Source organism: Pipistrellus kuhlii, unplaced genomic scaffold (genome assembly GCF_014108245.1).
Source record: "Pipistrellus kuhlii isolate mPipKuh1 unplaced genomic scaffold, mPipKuh1.p scaffold_m20_p_1, whole genome shotgun sequence".
Lineage (NCBI taxonomy): Eukaryota > Metazoa > Chordata > Mammalia > Chiroptera > Vespertilionidae > Pipistrellus > Pipistrellus kuhlii.
Window position 1 is genome coordinate 35,164,870 of NW_023425404.1, and position 22,077 is coordinate 35,186,946.

Sequence of the window (22,077 nt, forward strand, 5' to 3'; positions counted from 1 at the left end):
TAAATACAGATATGTGAGAAAAGTGGGTAGAAATGGGCAACAGGCGATGATAATATATGCATGGAAACAGAACGCAGACACTGACTTGGTCCCTGTGCAATGCTTGACACATACTAGATGCTCCATAAATGACGGAAATCCACTGCGACCCAGAGAAGGGACCCGTCCGCTTCCTAGAGAATGAATGGCATCATGAACCAGCATGGACCTTGTCTACTTACCTGATACAAGAGGGACATCTAATTGCTTAGTAAAGCTGTTCCCTTTGTACCTACTGTGCTATTTACCTAGTGTTATTTTTTTAAAACTTCATCAGAAGACATGCTTAGAGAGGGGAAGGAAAGGAGAAGGAGGGAGAGGGAGAGAGACAGAGAGGGAGAGAGAGAGAGAGCTTTCCATACATGCCGTGATGGGGGGATGGAACCCACAACCCAGGTATGTGCCCTGACCAGGAATCCAACCAGCAATCTTTTGGTGCACACGGTGGATTCAACCAACTGAGCTGGGCATACCTAGTCTTAATTAATTTCTTTGCATCTACATTTCAAAGGTACCACCTTATCAGGACACACTATCCAGTCCACAGAAATTCTGAATTTGCATGCAACCCCTCTGCTGTCTTGTTTAGTTCCTAACGTGTGCCCAGTCCAGGCTGGCACGCCCCTGGGGCCCTGGAGGAGGATCTTGTCCACGTGGCATGGCACTCAGGGGGCTTCTCATGAAGGGCGGTGAGCGGCCAGGGCCACAGGAGTGAGTCCCCAGACACACTCTTCCCCGTGGGGCTGATCTCAACCACGCCTCCCCGCTGCTCCCACGGAAAACCGGGCTCAGGAGGAGCGCCGGGCCACTGCCCCGCGGAGTGTGGCTGAAGCCAGGGCGGCAGCTCACCTGGGAGCCGGGCGCCAGACCTCCCGTAGGCAGGGCGTCCTTCCCCTGCACGGTGACATCACGGAGCCGCTCCATAAAAGCGGCCCGCAGGCAGCCTGAGCGCAGAGCCCAGTGCCGCCGAGCCTGCGCTGCGCTGCGCGCACGTGTCCTGGTGCCCCGTGTGGGGTCCCTGCGCGCTCCCTGTCCCAGCTCCCTGGTCTCAGCCCGGAGACCGGTGGCCGGATCCAGAAGGAGCCGAGCCCAGAGTCGTCCCCGCCCGCCCCGCAGGAGCCGCGAAGATGCCCCGCAGCAGCCTGCGCGCCGCGGCCGTCCTCCTGCTCCTGAGCCTAAAGGAGCAGCTCTGCCGCGCAGCCCCGCTCCACGGTAAAGTTTCCGCCTCTTTCCCAACCATCCCGGGGCACTCAGCCGCCCCTGGGCTGCGGGGTCTCCTGCGGGGCTTTTTGGTGATAAAGTCATTGAGGGGGAGGGGGACCCCTGGGAGTGGTGCGGGAGGGGGAGCAGGGAAGGACATGCCTGGTATCACATTGCACATGGTTAGGAGGGATGCTCCTGTTTCCTTTGGGATGCATCTGTGGCCGGGGAAACGCTCCGCCTTCTCATTGAAGTATGTCTGTGTTCTCTGAGCACCTGCAGCTCCGGAGCGGGTGCTTGGGAACTTGCTCCCTGGGCCCCTGGGAACCGGGATTTAAAATGCTGCGCTCCCGTTCCCGCACCACGGGCATGGTCGAGGCTGGGGAAGGGTTTGCAGTGGCTCAGGACAGAAGCTTCCCACATCCGAGGTGAGGTGGGTGCTTCACTCGGGAGGACTCTTCCCCGTGGGGTTTTACCTGCAAGTCAAAGGGATGATACATCCCATCCTTAATGATTGGTTTTCTCCAGGAGGGCTCTCTTACTCTAAGCGTGTGTGTGTGTGTGTGTGTGTGTGTGCGCGTGCTGTGTGTATGGTGTGTGTGTGTGTGGTGTGTGTGTGGTGCGTGTCTGTGTGGTGTGTGGTGTGTGTGTGTGTGTGTGGTGTGTATGGTGTGTGTGTGTGGTGTGTGTGTGTGGTGCGTGTCTGTGTGGTGTGTGTGTGTGGTGTGTGTGTGTGTGTGTGGTGTGTATGGTGTGTGTGTGTGGTGTGTGTGTGTGGTGCGTGTCTGTGTGGTGTGTGTGTGTGGTGTGTGTGTGTGTGTGTGTGTGGTGTGTGTATGGTGTGTGTGTGTGGTGCGTGTCTGTGTGGTGTGTGGTGTGTGTGTGTGTGTGGTGTGTGTGTGTGGTGCGTGTCTGTGTGGTGTGTGGTGTGGTGTGTGTATGGTGTGTGTGTGTGGTGCGTGTCTGTGTGGTGTGTTTGTGTGTGTGTGGTGTGGTGTATGGTGTATGTGTGTGGTGTGTGTGTCTGTGTGTGGTGTGTGTATGTGTGTGTGGTGTGTGTGTGTGTGTGTGTGTGTGTGTGTGTGTGCACTCAGATGAGCACACACACACACCTCATTGCTGAGTGTAATTAGGGCCCTTCACCCCGAGGGAGGCTGGAGCTGAGGGTGCGGAGGCGGCAGGAGGTGGTGGATGGACCTGCCTGCAGACTCAGGTCTGTGCAATGAATCGCGGGGAGTAGCTAAGGTCAGGTTAGTCAATCCTCTGTAACACGTGAGGAGGGCGCCAAGCTTTGCCTGCCTCCCCAGCAGCTGGGCGGACGCTGTTCTGAGGGAGTGAATGGTGACTTTTGTGGAAACCCGCCCTGGTCACTGATGGTGGCTCCTGCCCTTGACAGTTTGCCTCCAGTGTGAAGACTTGTGTGGGTGCGATAGTCCTGAGCCTGTTAGGCTGAAACATTTACAGCAGGACCCCAGGGACCATAGTGGCTGACAACGTATACTCCCCGGCTGGGCAGGGGTGGTGGGGAATAGGTCCTGTTCAGCATGTGAAACCAGACGCCCCTTCCTTCTTAGAGGTCATTTTGCCCTCTGCGGGGGGGGGGGGGGGGGGGGGGCGCGCTAGTAGGGGGTACAGGGCACGGGAGAGTGGGGAGCTGGGCTAGCAGCAGCTTTGCCGTTACTCTGAATTCAATTCCACTCCACTGGCTGGCATGATATACTTAATATTATCACATATACACACCCCCAGGGAGATATAGAAGGTCGGTAAGAGAAAGGCGCTGTGTAAAAGTGGAAATTAATTGTTAAAACTGCAAACTTTGACACATATCCCCTCTGGAGAAAGCTGCACTGGGGAGACCTGAAGTTTCCCTGAAAGTCTCCCTTTTAGTTCCAGGCTGTTCTAAGGCCGCAGAGAGAAGCAGCCATTCATTGGCTGGCGCTCCTGAGAGCCTGTTACTCCCCTCACTCCCGGGCAGCTCCTCCAGCTTGTCCTCTTCCTGCCCGATTTCCCTCTCCTTCCTCCCCTGCCCTCCTTGCCTTTCTTCCTCCCCCCTCTCCTTTGTCCCCCCCTTACCCCCTCTCCATCCTCCTAATTAGGTTGGTGTAAAAACTCCACTTTTACCCCACACTGCGTAGCCCACCTGCCTACCTCTGGGTTTTAAGAACACAGGTTTTATTTTATTGTTCCTCATGAGATTCTGGGCTTCTTAACTGCCTTGGGGACAAGGTCAAAGCGCAAATCACTGAGGTGTAGCGTGTCCGTATTAACCCAAGGTGGCGGTTGAAGGGGGTTAAGCTGGGTCTTGGGGTCCAGTGTGGCCTGCCCTCTGCCCGGAGCATTGGGCCTGGTGAGTGTGTGAAGAAAACTCGGAGGTTGGGAAGGAGCAAAATAAGGTGAAGTTAGGTGTCTTCAGTGATTTTTGCTTTGACCTAGTCCCCAAGGCAGTTAAGATGCCAGAATCTCATGAGGAATAATAGAATATAAACTGTGTTCTTAAAACCCAGGGGTAGGCAGGTGGGCTACTCAGTGGGGGGGTGAAAGTGCAATTTTTACACCACCCTAATTTGGAGAATGTAGAGGGGAGAAGGGGAGACAAAGGAGAGAGAGAGAAAGAGAAAGAGAGAGAGAGAGGAAGAAAGGTTTTCTAGAGAAAACCTTGGGTTCTTAGGTGCTGTGGGGAAGGGAGTCGGGAGGGGGGATATTGCAGTGAATTCTGTAGCACCCACTCTGTCTGAACCTGGTGTGGCGAGCTGGGCAGTCTCAAGAACTCAGGGAAGGTTCTAGTACCCAGGACAGGAAGCGGGCAAAGCCCGGAACCCCTGACCTGGATCTTAGTAAATATCACTTCCTCGGAGAGCACCCACGGCATTCTACGGCCTCGACACACCGGGCTGCAGGTTCCAACAGGCACCCGCTGGGCCTCCCAGGGCTGACCTTCTTGGGAAGGAATAGTTCCCCTCCCAGAAGGCCGCGAAGGGGCAGCGGCAGCAGCCTTGGCCTGACCTGTCTTGCAGGGCCACTTTAGTCCTGCTACCTAAGACGCCTGTCCCTAAAGCTAAAGGAGGGAGTCAGGAGGCGCCATGTCCACAAAAAGCACCCAGACACACACGTCCTTATGAAGTCTGCCTGAGGCCATTTCTGTGCTGACGGTGAATCAGGCTGAGTCCTGACCTTCATGGGTGACACCCCCCCCCCCCAACTCAGATCACCTCGCTTTCATGTTAGGCGATTAAACCCCAGCCTCCTGCTCCCAAGCCCCTTCAGATGCTGCCACTTGCACTCAAAGCCCTGAGTGCTGAGGACCAACCAGGCACGGGCAGAGAGGAGGGCAGTGACGGGTGCTCTGGATGCTGCTGCTTTTCAAGGCCAGCCAGGGCTGCCGGGCCTCAGGTGATCCTGTGGCAGCCCTGGCTGTCCACCCTGCATCCTCCGTCCCTGAGCTCCCACGGCATCATGCCGATGCCCCATCTGAGCATGAGCCGCAATCACAGGAGAAACCTCAGCGGAGGGAGCTTTCGGGAGCAGAGCAGAAGACGCAGGATATTGGGGGTACGATTTGATTTGGGGGAAAGTGCAGCTAAAACTTCCGGCCAGAGCAGGCCTGCTCCGAGGCAGCAGCTGGCGGCCTCCAGGATCACTGGGCAGCAGGAGGGGAACTCCCGCGACCTGTCAGCCGACATCCCAGGCCCCCGAGAGCGCGCTCTGCCTGGCTGGGTGGAAACCATGTGCTTCTCTGTGTGAAGTCCGTGGCTGTATTTTAACAGTGAACCCCGAAACAAGACGCTGAAGGAGGTTTGATGTCTTCTGGAGCGTAGTTTCTTTTCACCGTTTCAGTGAAGAGCTGGTGTGCACTTGGGGTCCGAGTAAAAGTCCCGTTCGCCTGTGGTTCTGACGGTCCTCCCCCATTGCTAACCCAGGGGAGGGGAACCCTGGCACTGCTGATGCCTGTGGAGGCCATAGTAGGCTCCAGGGGTTCCATGGACCCCCTGAAATTAATTGTACCTGAACTTGTGTGTCTGAGCTTAGGTGTTTTTATGAGGAAAAGGCCCATAGTTTACACCAGCTGCTTGGATTGATCTGGTCTCCCCTCAGCCCCTGAAGATTGAGAAGAAGAATCAAAGATTCCTTTAAGTTTGTGGGAATTTAGGGTAGGACCACAGTAAAGACCTAAGCCTAAACAGATCACGAAAGAGCAATAGAGGGGCATGTCTCACAGCGATGTGGAGATGATGCCAGAGAATTAAAGAGCAATAGAGGGGCATGTCTCACAGCGATGTGGAGATGATGCCAGAGAATTAACTGAGGAGTACTCAAAGGGGGTGCTGTACGGAGCAGGAAAACGTAGGGGTGTCAGGGGACAGGGTTTTATTTTATTTTATTTTATTTTTTTAAAGCCTTGCTAGAACCACCTGACTCTCTAAACCATGTACAAGTGTATGTTGATAAGATTACCAATTAATATTGAGAATTAAAACAATTAAAAGCACTGAAGCACAGAAATGAAACCGAACAACAGCAAAAATATGAGCTCACACCAGCTTTAAAAATAAAAGCAAAGTCCTCTTTTAGCTTCTAAAACCCACCATAGGCTCGAGCAGGAGATGCCTAGTTGTGATAAGTGACCAGTTAAGTTTGACTCAAATCAGTAACCGAGAGAGAAAGGGGGTGGGAGAGCGTTCCTCTTCCCGCTGTCCCCGGTGGGCCGCCGAGAACACGGGACGGGGGAGGGGGAAGCTAGGACACAGGGACTTAGGCGCTGGGCCGTCCCCTCACTGGGATGTGTCCCTGAGACACCCCGCATTTTAATTCAGGGTCTTGGTCTCCTTCGGGCGGTGAAGAGGGAGGTACCAGGCAAGTGACGACAGCACAGGTCTGCAACAGCTTTTCAAACCGTGTGTTTTGATGTAGGAATGAAGGGCTTTGATGTGTGCGGGGAGTGGGAGTTGGCAGGTGACTCCTGGCAGAATTTTTCCTACACATTCCTCCCGCCCCTGGGATCTAGCCTGTGTGTGTGTGTGTGTGTGTGTGTGTGTGTGTGTGTGTGTATGTGTGCGAGCACGTGTGGCAGCTTCCTTTGGAGAGCAGTGTTTTCCTCTTTATGCAGCGGTGTGAACTGTTCTCCAGGATATGTTGTTAGGTAGAGGGAAAGCAAGATGCAAAACAGTGTTTCCAACATGCCAGCCTTTGTGTGAAGAAAAGGGGAGCCCTCGCCAGAGTGCTCAGTGGTTAGAGTGCCAGCCTGTGCACCGAAGGGTCATGGGTTGGATTCTGGGTCAAGGGCATGTACCTGGGTTGTGGGTTCCATCCCCGGCAAGTTAGGGTGCATGTGGGAGACAACAAACCGACGTGTCTCTATATCGATTTCTCTCTCTCTCTCTCTCTCTCTCTCTCTCTCTCTCTCTCTCTCTCTCTCTCTCTCTCTCTCTCTCTCTCTCTCTCTCTCTCTCTCTCTCTCTCTCTCTCTCCCCTTTCCTTCTCTGGTCCCTCCCTCCCTCTTTGCCTCCCTTCTACTAATTTTAGCAATCAATGGGGAAAATATTCTCGGGTGAGGATTAACAAAAAAGGGGGGGGGGGGCAGAAAGAATACAATACCTGAGTGTGTGCAGTCATACCATAAAAGATTTCATCAACTGATGAAACCAGCCACCTCCCATGGAAACAGAGATCTGGCAGGAGAAAGAGACTTGCTGTTGACCTGTCAGCAGCTGCTGGGTTCTGAGCCTTGTGAACGTGTTTCTCGTTCAGCTAACATTATAAATGTGGCTTTTCTGAGATGTCTAGGGAGGCTTTTCCTGAAGAAGTGTTGGGCATCACCCACGTTTCCGTCTCACCCGTTTCAAAATGAAATCTGTGTTTTTCTCTAACTTGTTCAAGCACAGTTGTACTTAACTTGCTTTGTTTTGTTCTTTGCAGGGTTCGACTGGACCTATCTCGGTAAGTGGAGATCTTACATATATGTGTGCTTTTTAGGAGATGGCTGTGTTTAATGAGAAAGCCAGAAATGTCACGATCTCTGGAGATTTTTTCTTTTTTTGGGGGGTGGGTTGGGGTGGTGGAGAGCAGCTCTGATATTATTTAAAAGGCACAAAGGGCCGAAACCGGTTTGGCTCAGTGGATAGAGCGTCGGCCTGCAGTCTGACGGGTCCCGGATTCGATTCCCGTCAAGGGCATGTATGTTGGTTGTGGGCACATCCCCAGTGAGGGGTGTGCAAGAGGCAGCTAGCTGATGGATGTTTTTCTCTCATCGATGTTTCTAACTCTCTCTCCCTTCTTCTTTGTAAAAAAATTAATAAAATATATATTTTTTAAAAAGGCACAAAGCCCTCTCTGAGGAATCGCTCCACCGGGGATGCATGCTACACTTGCTCCTAGCAGACGAGCAAGCTCTGTGCCCTTGAACTTTGAGTCAGTGTTAAGGCTTCCAGGTTCCTGCAGGGATTTCTTCCAGACCTCCCAGGTGAGGAGGCCCAGGGTGCTTCCACTCTGCAAGGGCCCGGGCAGGAGAGCCTTGCTCTTCTGCGGGACATTTACCGCACAACAAACAAAGAAGAAAGGGCCCTTTTCTGAAAGTCTGGCTCAGGCCCCGAGACGTAAGCTGTCAGCATGTCTAGAATTAACGTCTTCTTGCCCTGATTGTAAATAAGCAATAGGTGAAGTGGAGGTGTCCCATCCTTCGTGAAAAGAGATGCTTGTCTCACACGGGGAGAGAGGGGCACCCGTCGTGCGATGCGGTTTCTGTGGGGTTGGGTCCAGAACGACGCTGGCTGCTTCCAGCAGGCTTGCAAGACGCGCGCCTTGAAACCAGCGTGGCTGGTATGTTTCACTGAATTGGGGACTCGGCCATCAGCTGGAGTGGGGACCGGAGGCCACGTACCTGGGTCCCCTGGCAAGTGCCTAATGTGAATCCAGTCCTCCCCTTATCTGCAGTTTCGCTTTCTGTGGTTTCAGTTACCCAAGGTCAACCACACGGTCTGAAAATATTACATGGAAAATTCCAGAAATAAGCAATTCATCGGTTTCATGTTATGCGCCGTTCTGAGTAGAGTGATGAAACTGCGAGCCGTCCCACTCCGTCTTGCCCAGGACGTGAATCATCGCTTTTGTTCTGCACATCCATGCTGCCCATGCTCCCCGCCTGCGAGTCACTTAGGAGCCGTCGTGGTTCTGGGGGTGACGAGGGGAAGGTCCCCCCTCGCACACACAGCCTATAATATGGCACATTATACTTGTTCCATTTTATTATTTTTGATGTTAATTTCTTACTGTGCCTAATTTATAAATTAAACTGTGTCCTAGGTACCTATGTATGTACTTATAAAAACACAGTATATGTAGGGTTCGGTATTATGTGTAGGTTCAGGCATCTACTGGGGGTCTTGGAATGTATCCTCAAGGACAGGGAGAATTTCTATTCTGTCGTCTTAAGGACAGAGTCACAGGGATTTGCAGCATAGCTTGTATGGTAGGTGCGAGGGTGGAACTGGCCTTGTGGGCACAGGAAGGTGGTGACAAGCAGGGAAGCTGATTCCTGCAGTGAAAGCAGAGCCCAGAGGAAGACCTGGCTGAAATCTGTAAAAGCCTTTGTGAGCCCAGGAGGCATAGGAAAGTTATCAACCTAATTGGCCAGCTACCTACAGGCCAAGGTTTCTGTGGCCCTGGCATTGATGCCTCCAGCTTTACTAACATCCCTTAGGTAGTTATTATGAGCAAAGCGCCGTTGCTAAGTGGGTGGGTAACTAGAAGGGGAGGCTGTGATCTGAGGCTGGGAATTACTTAAGGCTCACAATTCAAAGCAGAATATAATAGGCGGTAATGAGAGATAATAAGTGGTTTGGTGCTCTGATGGTTCAGAGAAGGATGAGAATGCTAGGGCTGTGTGGTCAAGGAAGGCTTGCTGGAGGAGGCGACTTTCACCCGGGCCTTGGGGGGTTGGAGGATATGGTGTGACGGGGCAGAGGTGCTGTGGGCCGAGATGACGGTGGCGTCACGTGAGTGGAGGCAAGAAAGGAGAAAGTGGTATTTGAGGGGAATCATGTAGAGAAGGAGTTACAAGGGAGAGATGGGTTCTGAGTTCAAAAAGAGAGGTTGAGACAAACAGGGGAGGCGTGGGAGGGCAGGGAAGGCCCTTCTGACTTTGTCCCCTCGATGGAGGGGAGGGCAGGAAGTGATCTCCGTTTTAGGGAGAGTAATAGGGTGGTGGTGGTAGTGGTGGGGGAGGATGAGAAGGAAGGATAAGCAGGAAGCAGGAAGGAGTTTGGCCTTTGTAGAAGACATCCCATCCTGTGTCTTAACACCCAGTTAATGGTGAACGCCGTGAGAGAGAAAGAAAGAGCAGGGCAAGAGGCCCCACAGAGGAAGATTGGACAGGTCAGGGCCTCAGGCAAGTTTAATGTGTGGGACGTGACAAGAGCAGTGCAGGCACGTCAAGATGGCTGGACCCAGGTCCTGGGCCTTATTCCATGCGACCGTTAGTAAGCCTCTTGAGTCCTCTGGGTCTCGCTTTCTCCACCTCTGTAACCTGTGATGGTCCTGCTGTCTAGATCATTGAACCTCCAACTATGGCTCGGGGTCACCCCCATCAGAGCCACCTGGAATGCAGATTGCCGGGACTTAGCCTGGACCTGGGGAAGGGAGGAACCTCAAAAGCTCGTCTATTTCATGCACTTCCCAAGTGAGAGAACCACTGACCAGATGGGGTAGCTTGCCCCACCTCTTATACTAGCCTCTCAGGTGATAGTGGAAACACAGTTCCAGTCTCTCCAGGGCTCCCTGCCTCTGTGTGACAGCTCCCTTCCCCCCAGGGCAGAGTGAGATAGTTCCAGAGAAAAGGGTTGAGAAGGTGTGGGAGGGAAATCTTTCTGCCCCTTAATCATGACATGGTGTTCCCCGAAGGAGGCTTCTCTGTCCAGCCACGTCAACCAGTTCAGAAGCATTTTTCCCTGACCACAAGCTCTGGCCGGCCCTCTGTCCCTCTGTTCCACAGTTAGAGCAGCTATTTGCTGAGGAAGCAGAGGGTAGAGTCTAATGGTGCATGCCATGGTGGGGGGTGGGAGGAAGGGAACAGTGAGCACAAAGGCAAATCTGGCTTTCCATTAGTGAAATGAGCACGTGATGTGGAGTGAGCTCTCAGTGGGGGCCAGTGAAGGAAGATAGGATGGAGGACAACTGAGGAGGCAAACAGGTCCTGGCCGGCAGCTGGCACCGGGCCTCAGAGTCGCCCAGGTAAACAGAGGACCTGGCACAGGTGCTGGGGAAGAACTGTCTCCAAGCATAAGGGCTGCCCTGAATGGGGCAATTGCAACCAAACACCATGTGGCTTGCCCAGGGCACAGACTCAGCTATTTTGCACGTAGATGCTGCTGAATCATCCTGATCGGGGACCTCCCACTGCCTGGGACACGTGGCAGGACTTCTAGAAACATGTGGAAAGAGAACTCTACCCCCATCCCTCTCCACATTGAGTCACCAGGCTGACCTCTCAGATGCCTCCCTGGACACAGGAGAGCCATCTGGTAGCCAAGATGGGGCCAATCGTCCCCCATGCATTCTGCTCGGGTGGCTGAAGCAGCAGCTGGACATGTGCTGGGTTGAGAACTGCTAGATGGGCCCCTCCCCACTGGAAACCAGTCCCAGGTCAACCCAGCTGAGCCCCAGCAGCTTCACCGACTCTGACCTGGAGGCCAGGCTGTCATGTGAGCTGAGGATAGACTCTGGCAGCTGAAGCGAGTCCATGCCGGTCAAGTCAGGTGATGGAAGGAGGCACCAGGAGAGGAGCTGCTCAAGTTCAGGTGGTGAAAATTCATCTTGCTGTTCGCTATGATACAGCTCTTTTCTGTGTGTATATTGTAGCCAAGAGAAGAGTTTAAACCGTTCCAGCTGGCCGGGACTGTCAGCCTCCCCCTGACAGTTTTTTTTTTTTAGCCCTCCCCAAGAAAACCCCAAAAATTCCTCAGTGTGTTCAAAACAGCAGAGCAACCAAAGAGAATGACTCTGTCGGAACGAACAACCCAAGAACGCCTCATGTGAGCAGAGAATGGGCGCGCACTCCATCCTGGGCCAGCCACGTGCTGTTTGGCTGGAATTGCCCCCTTCAGGGCAGCCCTTCTGCTTGGAAACTGTTCTTCCTCGGCACCTGTGCCAGGTCCTTTGTTCACCTGGGCGCTGCTCTGGTGCTCCTTGGGTCAGGCTAGCTCAGAAGTCAACACCCACACAGTCTGCTAGAGATTTTGGAGAAATAGTAAGACCCTTAAACCTTCCGAGGAGGAGGGATGAAAAGGGAACATGGAAGCCAAGTCCACCTCCTGGAGGTTGAGTCCCACCTTTTCCCTGGCCAGGGCCCAGGGCTGTGGGAGCTCTGGGATGACGTGGCCAGGCCTGGGGGTGCGGGCGGCAGCCTGCAGCCACCCTCAGGCTCCGGCCCTTCTTCTCTGCAGAGGCTGGGCAGCCCTTAGTTCTTAGAGCACCCACATGATCTATGACCCGGGAATGCCACAGCCTTCCTCATGTGCTCTCCTTCCTCCCGGACTGTAGACCCTCTGTCTTAGAGAATTGTCTTTGGGAACACAGAAGGGGTCCTCCATGGGGCAAACGCTGCTTCTCCAGGCTCCCACCTCCCACCTCCCCCACCTTCTGGCCTGAATCTGCTGGAATATGGAATTGCTATCCATGGCCTTTCCCTGGGATTGGGACATCCCCCTGCGGCCTGCCCAAACTCTGAGAAGTGACAGGGAACACACGGAAGGGGGCTAGGAGGAAAACCCCTTTACCTCCTATTCTTTAGGTGATAAAGGTGCCACGTGGCCTCACAGACAAAGGCAGTGTGAAAAGCAGGCGGAGTTAGACCTCACGGGTGAGCGCCAGGGGCAGTCAGGGAGTGCGTGCGATTAAAAGGCCTGTTGAAAGAAGGCGAGCACTTGTTTTCCCCAAAGGTAGGGAGGGTTAGCCAACTCAAACACTTCTCTCCTGAGGATGACTGAGGAGAGCGCTCGGCACTCCTGGAGAGAGAGCAAGAAAGGCCAGAACATGTCTCTCATACCAGGAAATCCTTAACCCTGTGTCTTGGGGACGTCCCTTGAGGTTGGCAATCCAACCACCCTCCACTTACTAACACTGAGCTGTAGTTCCAGTTACTTCTAATGGGCGCTGTGCCCGCCTGGGTCTGCTGAGCTGTGGTCTGATTCACGCCTTGGGAATTGTTTCCCATCTGCCCTGAGCTGCAGCATTGAGGTCCGTTGTTCTGGAGGACGTTGGCCTGTGGCTGCCCACAGGACTGCATTTAGCTGGCCTTCCCAGCGGGGGAGAAAGCTAGGAAAGCGAGCAGTATTCCTGAAGGCAGGCGCAGTGTCAGGAGGGGCAGCACGAGGCAGAAGATCAGGACGGAGAAGTATGAGGTGTACAGAGCCCGCACCCAGGCGGACCTCCATTTGGAAATACCTGCGGGCTCCCTCTCTGGCGGACTGACTGAGGAAAGTAAGGACCGCTCCGAATCTTGGTTTTCTCCACTTGAGCATGAGAGCAATAGCAGCTACCTCAATGGTTGTCAAGGTGTGGTCCCCGGACCGCAACAGCAGCATTGTCTGGGCCCTCAGATGCCCTTCCTGAACACAGTGAATCAGAAGCGAAACACAAAGAAAGAGGCCGGGAGGAAATAGCCAAAGCCTATCTTGTGTGTGACTTTGTTAGAAATCCACTCTCTCGGCCCATCCCAGATCTACCTATGACTCAGAAACTCGAGGTCCGGGCCCAGCAGTCTCTCTCTCTTTGTAAAATCCTCACCCGAGGATACGTTGACTGATTTTTGGAGAGAGAGAGAGAGAGAGAGAGAGAGAGAGAGAGAGACAGAGAGAGAGAGAGAGAGAGAGAGAGAGAGAGAGAGAGAGAGAGAGAGAGGATCATCGATGGGAGAGAGAAACACCTGTCGGTTTCCTCCCATGCATGCCCTGACCGGGGATTGAAGCCACAACCTTTATGGCGCGTAGGACGATGCTGCAAACAACGGAGCCACCCGGCCAGAGCCCAGCAGCCTAGTTTAACAGGCCACCAGGTGATCCTGATGCTCAGTCAAGTTTGAGAACCAACTGCCTCATAGAGGTGTGGTGAGGATTAGATAAGATGTGCATCGAATAAGATGCCTTAAAACCAACTTGTTCCTACCAGTTAGCCGACGTTAGAATTGGTTTCCTCCCAGGACCTCTGGGGACCATTAGGTGAGGACTTCCTGTACGTGGAGAGAGGCTAATGTGCCTGGCGCACTGTAGACAGTCAGGATGCTAATCATCGTTTTCCTTCCTTCACCTCCCAGTTACGGTAGAATTTTACCTGCTAATAATTGAGAAATGCCTTGTGAACGCGCCAATAGCAGGGGTTTTGTTAGAGAGGATCTGCTTCTCTATGCCTTTGGCATTGCCTGGGTTTTTAACAGCCAGGAGGTACTCCACTCACAGTCTGAACAGAGGGCATTCCTGTGTGAGAGAGAAAGGGCTCTCGGCCTCACAGGGACATCGGAGGCCAGGATGTTCTTTCTAGGCTCGTCCTTCCTCCCGGCAGGGTGGAGTCGGATCTGCTCTCCCTGATGCTTTCCTGGCCTCTGGGGGACTGGGTATCTGGCTCCATGGCCGTGGGCACCTCCGCTGTGTAGCTGAAGTCAGGGGAGAGGAGGCCGGTCCTGGCCTCCCCACCGAGCCCATGGCCGCTGGGCCCCCTCCCGCCTGAGCCTCGAGGCTAAGCCTTGACTTAGGGCTCCGGAGTGGAGGCCTGAACCCGGGAAGAAACCCGGGGCTCCCTAAGCCCCGCCTGATGCCGGGGCCCTCACCTCCCTGAGCAGAGCTGGGCCTTGGCCTGCAGGTGAGAGCCGGCTTTGGGGCTGGGACAGCCCTGCCGGGTCGCTGGCTGTGCTCAAACTTGCCTTTTCTGCTTCCTGCTAGTTGGAGCCAGGCATTCAGGGGAGGGCAGGTCACTGCTCCCAGGAACCAGGTAATGCCCTTGGGAGAGGGAGAGGAGGCCTGCAGTTCACCAGCTCAAAGGAAAGGTTTAAAGCTAAGAGGCTCAATTCAAAGCAGGCTGAGGAAGGCAGCTCCAGGCAGGTATGGGCTAAAAAGTCTGGCTTCCAGGAGGGAGAGAATGGATCAGAGGCTGTTTCGGGCTCTGTGGAGGGAGCAGGTCCTCTTTCCTGGCATGTTACTGTCTTCCCTGCAGTGGCAGCCCCGGGGAGGAAGGCCACAGTGGAGCCCAGGAGCCCGGCCAGACTCTTCCGGGCCACACGGTGTGCTGCGGGCGAACACTGTGTGTCATCGATTCTCAGACACACACTTTTCCTGCATGTCAGTGTCTCGGAAACTGGGATGTATCCTCTATGAAACTAGAAGCCGGGAAATAGGGTAGTTGTCTCACACTTACTCACAGAGGAGCACCTGTTAGATGCTCAGAGCACAAAGAAAGGAGCTGAAATGATTCCTTTCAAGAATTAAATCCTGAAGACAGTGGTGGCAAAACAGTGTAAAATAATGGCTCGTTTGCATACTGTTCAATATAGCATATAGTAGGGGTGTCGAACTCAATCAGAGAAGGGGCCAAAATCTAAAATCCAGCCTAAATCGTGGGCCGAATGGTTTACTGAACAGTCATAAACTGTCATTGTGATGGAAACGCAGCGGAGTGCAGTGATGACAGCGCGGTGCGGGCCACATTGCAAGGCCTGGCGGGACGGATTTGGCCCGCGGACCTTGTGTTTGACACATGTGGCATATAGGAATGATGGGGAATATTAGATTTTTAACTACAACTTTTTCCAATTTTCAATTACTTCATAGGTCACATATACCTTTTCGATGGTGTTCGATCAGTATTCCAAGTATTTATGAACAAAGTCATTTAGGTGCCATTTAAAAACATTTACTAAAGAGTTCCTTTAAGGGCAAGCTTTCCAGGGACCAGACAAGCATTTGACTTATGCCAACCAGGAAGGAACAAATACTAGTTGCCACCTCCTCCTGTCTGAAAAGGTTGACTCAGAACTGGTGTAAATTCTACCCTTTTTTTAATCCTCACCTGAGGATATTTTTCCATTGGTTTTTAGAGGGAGTGGAAGAGAGAGGGAGAGACAGAAAACAATATCAATGTGAGAGAAACACATCAATCGGGTGCCTCCTGCATGCGCCCTGACCAGCATCCAGGCCTGAGAGGAGCCTGCATCTGAGGTACATGCCCTTACCTGGAATCAAACCCGGGACCCTTCGGTCCGCAGGCAGACGCTCTATCCACTAAGCCAAGCTGGCTAGGGCAGAACTGGTGTAAGTCTAAATCACATGTGTCAAACACAAGGCCCGCGGGCCAAATCCGTCCCGCCAGGCCTTGCAATGTGGCCCGCACCGCGCTGTCATCACTGCACTCCGCTGCGTTTCCATCACAATGACAGTTTATGACTGTTCAGTAAACCATTCGGCCCGCGATTTAGGCTGGATTTTAGATTTTGGCCCCTTCTCTGATTGAGTTCGACACCCCTAGTCCAAATGGTTCATCTTAACTCTTTAAATGGTTTCTCCATCATTAACTTGTGGCTAGATCAGCTGTGACTGCTGGGTGAACTGGCTGAGACCCACCCTGATTCTGTAAGGATGCTTGCAGGTTTAGGGCAAATGGTTCATGCTGCCCCACCTCCTAGGACAGGTAGCTCAGGAGAGGCCCCTCAGATAGGATGAGAGAGAGCTTTACGTATAGCAGTGAACAGTGACATAGGCCAGTGGTCGGCAAACTGCCGTTCGTGAGCCACATGTGGCTCATTGGCCCCTGGAGTGTGGCTCTTCCACAAAATACCACGGCCTGGGTGAGTCTATTTTGACTAAGTAGTGTTAGAAGAAGTTTAAGTTTAAAAAATTTGGCTCTCAAAAGAAATTTCAATTGTTGTACTGGGGACATTTGGTTCTGTTGACTAACAAGTTTGCCGGCCACTGACATAGGCAAATGGCGCCCGGTGCCTTCAGAAGGTGGTCCCCCTTTGTGCCCTGTCTTCTGAGGAGTGCTGCGACGTGGAGAAAGGAGACGAGGTGACTCTGAAGGTTGCAGAACAAAGAGGTTTTGTAGCAGGTCTGAGGCAGTCGGGCAAACAACTGTTGTCCCTTTTGGCTTTGGCCACCAGGAAGCTCAGGAGCCCAGAGGCAAATTGGTGGCTCCAACTTGAGTAACTGTCTCTTCTCCTAGGACCTGCAAATCTAAAGGCTCTCCCTTCTGGTGCCCTTCTAGTCTACAGGCATTTTTCCTGATCCTGAGCCAAAATGTTCTGACAAATAGATTTCAGGATTTTTTTTTTCTTCCAGAAGTGGCACCCTACATTTTTATCCCTCTTTTATTCTGCCATCTCCTTCATGGGTGCCATTGTTTAAAAGATTTGTTTTAACAATTTCATGTACAAATTAATCCCAAGATAACTGGTTCACATTCATTCCACAGTTATTTATTGAGTAAATACTAAAATGCCAAGTGTTGGACAGATCCGAAGGGATGATAAATAATAAGGTACGGTGCCTATCGTTATGGGCCTGAGACTCTGGTGAGAGAAAATACCTTAGACAGGCCTTATGATACAGAGAGATGAAGCACGGGAGAGACCTCACCTCATGGTTTTGGGAAAGAACTAAAGAAGGCTTCCTGCTGGAGGTGATGTCCAAGCTGAGTCCTCCAAACTGGAGGACACATGTGCGCTAGCAAGGCAAACAGGGAAGAGATGAAAGGGCACGAGGGCAAAGGTCACCTAGGCTGGCACATTCTGGGACTGACAAGGACCTCACTGAGGAGGGAAGGGGCTGGGGAGGCGGGAAGGGGCAGAGTGGGAGGAGCTCATGAAGCTGAGGAGTTGGGACCTCACTCTGGGGGCAGCAGGGGATGGCAGGAGCATCCCAAGTAGAAAAGTGAGGTGATCAGGTAAGCACTTTAGAAGGACCATTCTGGCTGCAGGTGGGGAGTGGATGAGTGTGAGACACCGGAGGAAGGGAGACCAGAGGGATGTGGGAGAAGGGCTAGGGACCTGAACAAAGGGAGGGGTGAGGGGGATCAGACCTGTTGGTACAATTCAACCGAATGGTGTGATTGGCCAGTGCAGCCTGGCTGAGGATGAGTGCCTGGCTCTGTTGGGCTTCGGGTGAAGTATTCCAAAGTATCAATAAGACTGACACCATTGCCTAGATGGGGCCCCGGGCAGGGGGGGCGGGGGCAGTGCTGATGTGGCCAAGCCCCATCCCCACTTACCACTGAGGCAGTCGGCCCAAAGAGAGCACAAGGAGCCGAGCCGGGACCAGAACTGTCTCCTGGCTCCCGTCTCACACGCTTTCCTGGTCCTTTGGAGAATGTTTGTGCTATGCCAGCCACTGTGTGCCCTACACTACAGTCACCAGGCTGTCCAAAAGCCACTGAAGAATGCAGCAGTTTTTGTAAATTCTCACCTGAGGATATATTTTTATTCATCAGAGAGAGAGAAAGGGAGAGAGGGAGGGAGGGAGGGAGGAAAGAAAGAAAGGAGGGAGGGAGGGAGGGAGAGAGAGAGGGAGGGAGAGAGAGAGAGAGAGAGAGAGAGAGAGAGAGAGAGAGAGAGAGAGAAATATTGACTGGTTGCCTCCAGTATGTGCTCCAATCAGGGATTAAACCTGCAGCCTAGGTCTATGCCCTGATCAGGAATCAAACCCAAAGCCTTCGGGTGTACAGGACCAAACAGAGCCACCAGGCCAGGGTTGCAGTGAATTTTTTTTTTAAAGTAAATAATATAATTTGCCAGAAATAAATTCTGCCAAAACTTGCTTTTCTTCCCCACAGCAGGATAAGAGGCTTAGTGGTGAAAGAAAACACAATGGACTTAATACCTCTTGACATAAATATTTGATATGGTACCTCGTGACACATCCGTGAGAATGTGGATCAAAGACCAGTGTGGTTGCTAGGAGAGAAAAAAAAAAGGAAAAAAAAAAAAAAAGAATCCACTGTTCGTTACTGTCGCTGCACAGCTGGGAGAGAGGTCGGATTCCTGTGGGGACGATCCTGAATCAGTCCCCTTCCAGATTCTTGGGAAGAGGATGGGCTGCTGGGGGGGGTGGGGGGGGTGGTGGTGGTGATTCAAACAGGAAGGATCCGTGTTAGAAGGGAGGATGGGGAGTCGGGGACACATACGCGGAGAAGCGTGCCAGAAAAGCGGATCAGAGTGTGGGCTGGGCTGCAGGGCAGGAGGTAGCATGTGGTGAGCAAATAGCACGTACGCACAGCACACGGCAAGACGGAGCCTGGCTGCAGAGGCTGGCTGGGGAGACACTCGTTGGCGTGGGTGAGGAAAAAACGGCCTATTCCTCTATTTTTGGCTCTGGGAGTGCGAGAGAGCTCCGGGGAGAAGGTGGCGCTGGATCTGGGATGGGAGGGTTTCAGAGGGGAGGCCAGGAGGAAACAAAGGGCCACAGCACCATGCATTTCTCATTAAAAGTAAAGGGAGACACAGGGCGCCTGTGAGGTGGTCGGGAAACTTATTCTAAAAGTCTGGAGCAAGTTCTCTCTAAAAAAAGAAGAGTGGAAGCTGTTTAGTTCAGAAAGGCCTGGGACTGGCATGGCGAGGGAGTCTGTCCCATCTGGACGCTGACCTCCTGCGACCACATTTCCTCCCCCTCACGCCAGCCCGGGCAGGGGGGGGAGTGTGTGTGCTGGCACTTGCATTGTTGTTTCAGTGTTTCCAAAAGTGTGGTACGCGTACCCCCAGGGGTACGGGAAGAGTTTGGTGGGGGTACGCATTGCACCGGAGTTTGGTGGGGATATACACTGCACCGTGCTTAGCTGCACCTAATTCTACGTTCTCATGAGTATGAGGGGTACTCAGTGTGACAAAAATTATAGAAGGGGTACACACACGTCAAACGTTTGGGAAACACTGTAAGTGAAGCTCAGGGCACCTCAGAACTGTGTTCCAGGTCACACGGCTAGTAGGTGACAGTGCTGTGAGGGGCAGTTTGGTGAGAGGGCTGCAGAGGCCCCTTCCCACTGCCTCTCGTGACCTTCCCACGGTACTCCGTGACCTTCCCACGGTACTCCCTGACCTTCCCACAGTACTCCCTGACCTTCCCACGGTACTCCCTGACCTTCCCCCTGCACTTTATGCCTCTCTGGCAAGGCAGCGGCCTGGATGATGGTCTACAGGCGTGAGAAGAACCATCAAAAAGCAAGTTTTCTCTCCATAAGGGAAAATGAGGGAATATTTTGGTTGGAATGCAGATTAAATTAAGTTTTCTTTAAACACAGCTATGCTCATCGTTCACACATTCTCTGTGGCAGTTTTTACGTTGCAACAGCAGAGCTGGGTGGTGGCCACAGAGTGTACAGCCCCCAGAGCCTAAAATCTTTACTGGCTGGCCTTCTGCAAAAAATGCTAGCTCACCTCTGGATGCATGGCACATAGTAAGTGCTCATTAAACGGTAAGTTAGAAAAGCCTGGCAACTCACCAGGCTTTGGATTGGATGGAGGTCCTGGAATGACAGAAGGCAATTACAGCCTGAAAGGAACAGCCAGAACAGATCCCTGTGTCATCAGTACTCCCCGAGGGCAATGCCATCCCTTTTGCCAGGGGTCCCCTGCCACCATGCTGTAGGCACCAGCCTTGCTCTGCTGGCCTGGAGTCCTTGTGATGTTGTTTCTTCTTCCCTGAGGCCAGGCCTCGGCCTGCCCCGGGATGGCTGACAGAGAGGACACGATTCCTTTAAAAAGAACCTCCTCCCCAACGTGTGATCTGGCCCGGCCTTCCTTGTGGTCCAGACGATGCAGTCACAATAATCTAGACCAGGGCTTCTCGGCCTATGTATAACACAGTTGGCATTCTGGCAGGATAATTCTTTGTTGTGAGGGACTGTCCTGGGCATAGTAGGATGTCTAGCAGCATCCCTCACCATTGCCCATCAGATGCCAGTAGCAAAAAAACAAACAAACAAAAAAAAAACGTCTGCAGACAGTGCCAAATGTCCCAAGGGACAAAATCACTCCCCTGGAGAACCACCGGCTTACTCTGAAGTATCACGGGGGCAACAGCCTTCCCGTCCGGGACAATGAAATCCTTAGTCAGAAAGACAACACTCCCTGTAAGGGCACAGACTGTGAAAGATGCCCCAGTTTGCACCACTGGAGGGCTAAACAAAACACCCAGCACCTCAGCCCGCAGCACCAGTATGTGGCTCGCTACGGCTGGGGCTGTGCTTTTGCAGAATCCCCGGGCAGTTGCCTCCCTGAGAAGGCTGATCTAAGGGCTCCTTCCTGCAGCACGGGTAGCACCTCCCCAAGGACAACTTCTGGTCCCTCCCCCAGGATGTCGGAAATGCTTAGGAACCCCAGCACGCCCTGCCCCCGACTCCAGGCCAGTTCCCCAGGTGCATCAGTTTTTACATCCATCCCAAGTGACAGGAAGAAACTGCTGGAGAGCTTTAAAATACCAGCTTATTCACGGATTCACTTTTCTGTGGGCTAGTCCTAATGATGCCCTTTGTGGGCTGGCCAGTGGGGATCAACAAGACAACACAGCACTTGCCTTCAGTGGGTTGATGGCTGAGGGGCTAGCAGGCGTATAAACGAGAAATCACAACGGAGCAAATTAAGTGCTCTGCTAATGTGCACTGGTTCTAGGGACACGGGGGACAAACCGTCTCAATGTGGGGGCAAAGGTAGCTATCGGGCAAGGAGAGTGTGTGTGTTCCTGTGTGTGCGTTATAGGGATGGGAAGTCGGGCAACAGAAGTCCAGAACGCTGGCGAGAGAGAGCAGAGGGCACCGTTAGAGAATCAGGGCGGCAACAGCCGGGTGTTTGCGGAGTGTTGGCAGATAGTTCTCCCTGGGTGTCCCGTTTCATCCTGTGTGAGCGGAGGCGCTGGAGTCTTCTGTTACAGACTATCTTTCCAAGGATGTGTATGTAGCAAATGGTCTTATAAGATAGAGAGAGTGTGCCTCCTGGCAGGGCGGAGAGCAGATGTGTTTCCTATCCAGTTAAATAAAGATAGTGTCTCCCTTGGGATCAGAGGTGGGGCAGGCTTGCTAATTGCCCCCTTTAAAAGCTTAGGGTTTCCTAAACTCTGAGTCCCCTGGCCGGCTGGCCATAGGCAGAGGAGTCAGCATGTGCAGTCCTCTGGCCCTCATTCCGTCCCTCTGTGAGACCAGGGCTTGGGAAACCGGCACAGATGTCACTCTGTCACTGCTGTGAGGCCAGCAGACCCTCGAATAACTTCATTTTGTTCAAAGTTGTTCTGTTATAACATTGAAGGTGCTGCAAGATTGAACCTCACTCTTGTTTATAGCAATTAGCCCATGGTAACATTGATTTTGTTCTATGTTGTTTTGCTTTAAGTTGCAGAACCTAATGTCAATGACATTGAGAATTTACTACATTAAACTGTCCTCTGTCTCTGACTCCGGGGTCTTGTGTCTTTGCCAGCATCCATGAAACTGGCAGGCTCGCTGGTTAGTCAGGGTAAGGTCTTAGATCCCCCCCCATCCCCTACCCAGTGTTTGACAGGCGGAAAGTGGGTGGAATCATGGGGGTCTTGGAAGCTCAATTGCAGACAGACCTTGCGATTAATCTGAAGAACGCTCAGTAATGAAACGTCTGGATTTGGTGTGCTAGTGTGGAGAGCAGAGGGCTTGAGGTAAGCTGGAGAAACATGACTCTTAAGGGGTGTAGATATGGAGCCATGGGTCTGAACAAGAGCTGTGCCGGGAAGGACAGATGGAGGCAGTTTTTTTTTTTTTTTTTTTTTTTTTTTTTTTTTTTTTTTTGTGTGTGTGTGTGTGTGTGTGTGTGTGTGTGTTAAAGTCTAAATGGTCCTTGATAGCATTCTT

At 52.7% G+C, this 22,077-nt stretch overlaps 1 protein-coding gene across 4 annotated transcripts in view; it reads left to right on the top strand.

The window, feature by feature from the left end:
- The first annotated feature begins 1,060 nt into the window (after positions 1 to 1,060).
- CA12 (carbonic anhydrase 12) overlaps positions 1,061 to 22,077 on the top strand; it is a 53,023-nt gene continuing 32,006 nt past the window's right edge. For 3 of the 4 annotated variants that reach the window (XM_036439711.2, XM_045581809.1, XM_036439720.2), the window contains exons 1-2: positions 1,062 to 1,251; positions 7,156 to 7,176. In XM_036439711.2, the coding sequence (XP_036295604.1) occupies positions 1,167 to 1,251; positions 7,156 to 7,176 (106 nt within the window). In that variant the 5' untranslated portion in view covers positions 1,062 to 1,166. Of the gene's footprint in view, positions 1,252 to 7,155; positions 7,177 to 22,077 lie in introns of all 4 variants that reach the window. The other variant, XM_045581819.1, reaches the window with a different exon arrangement.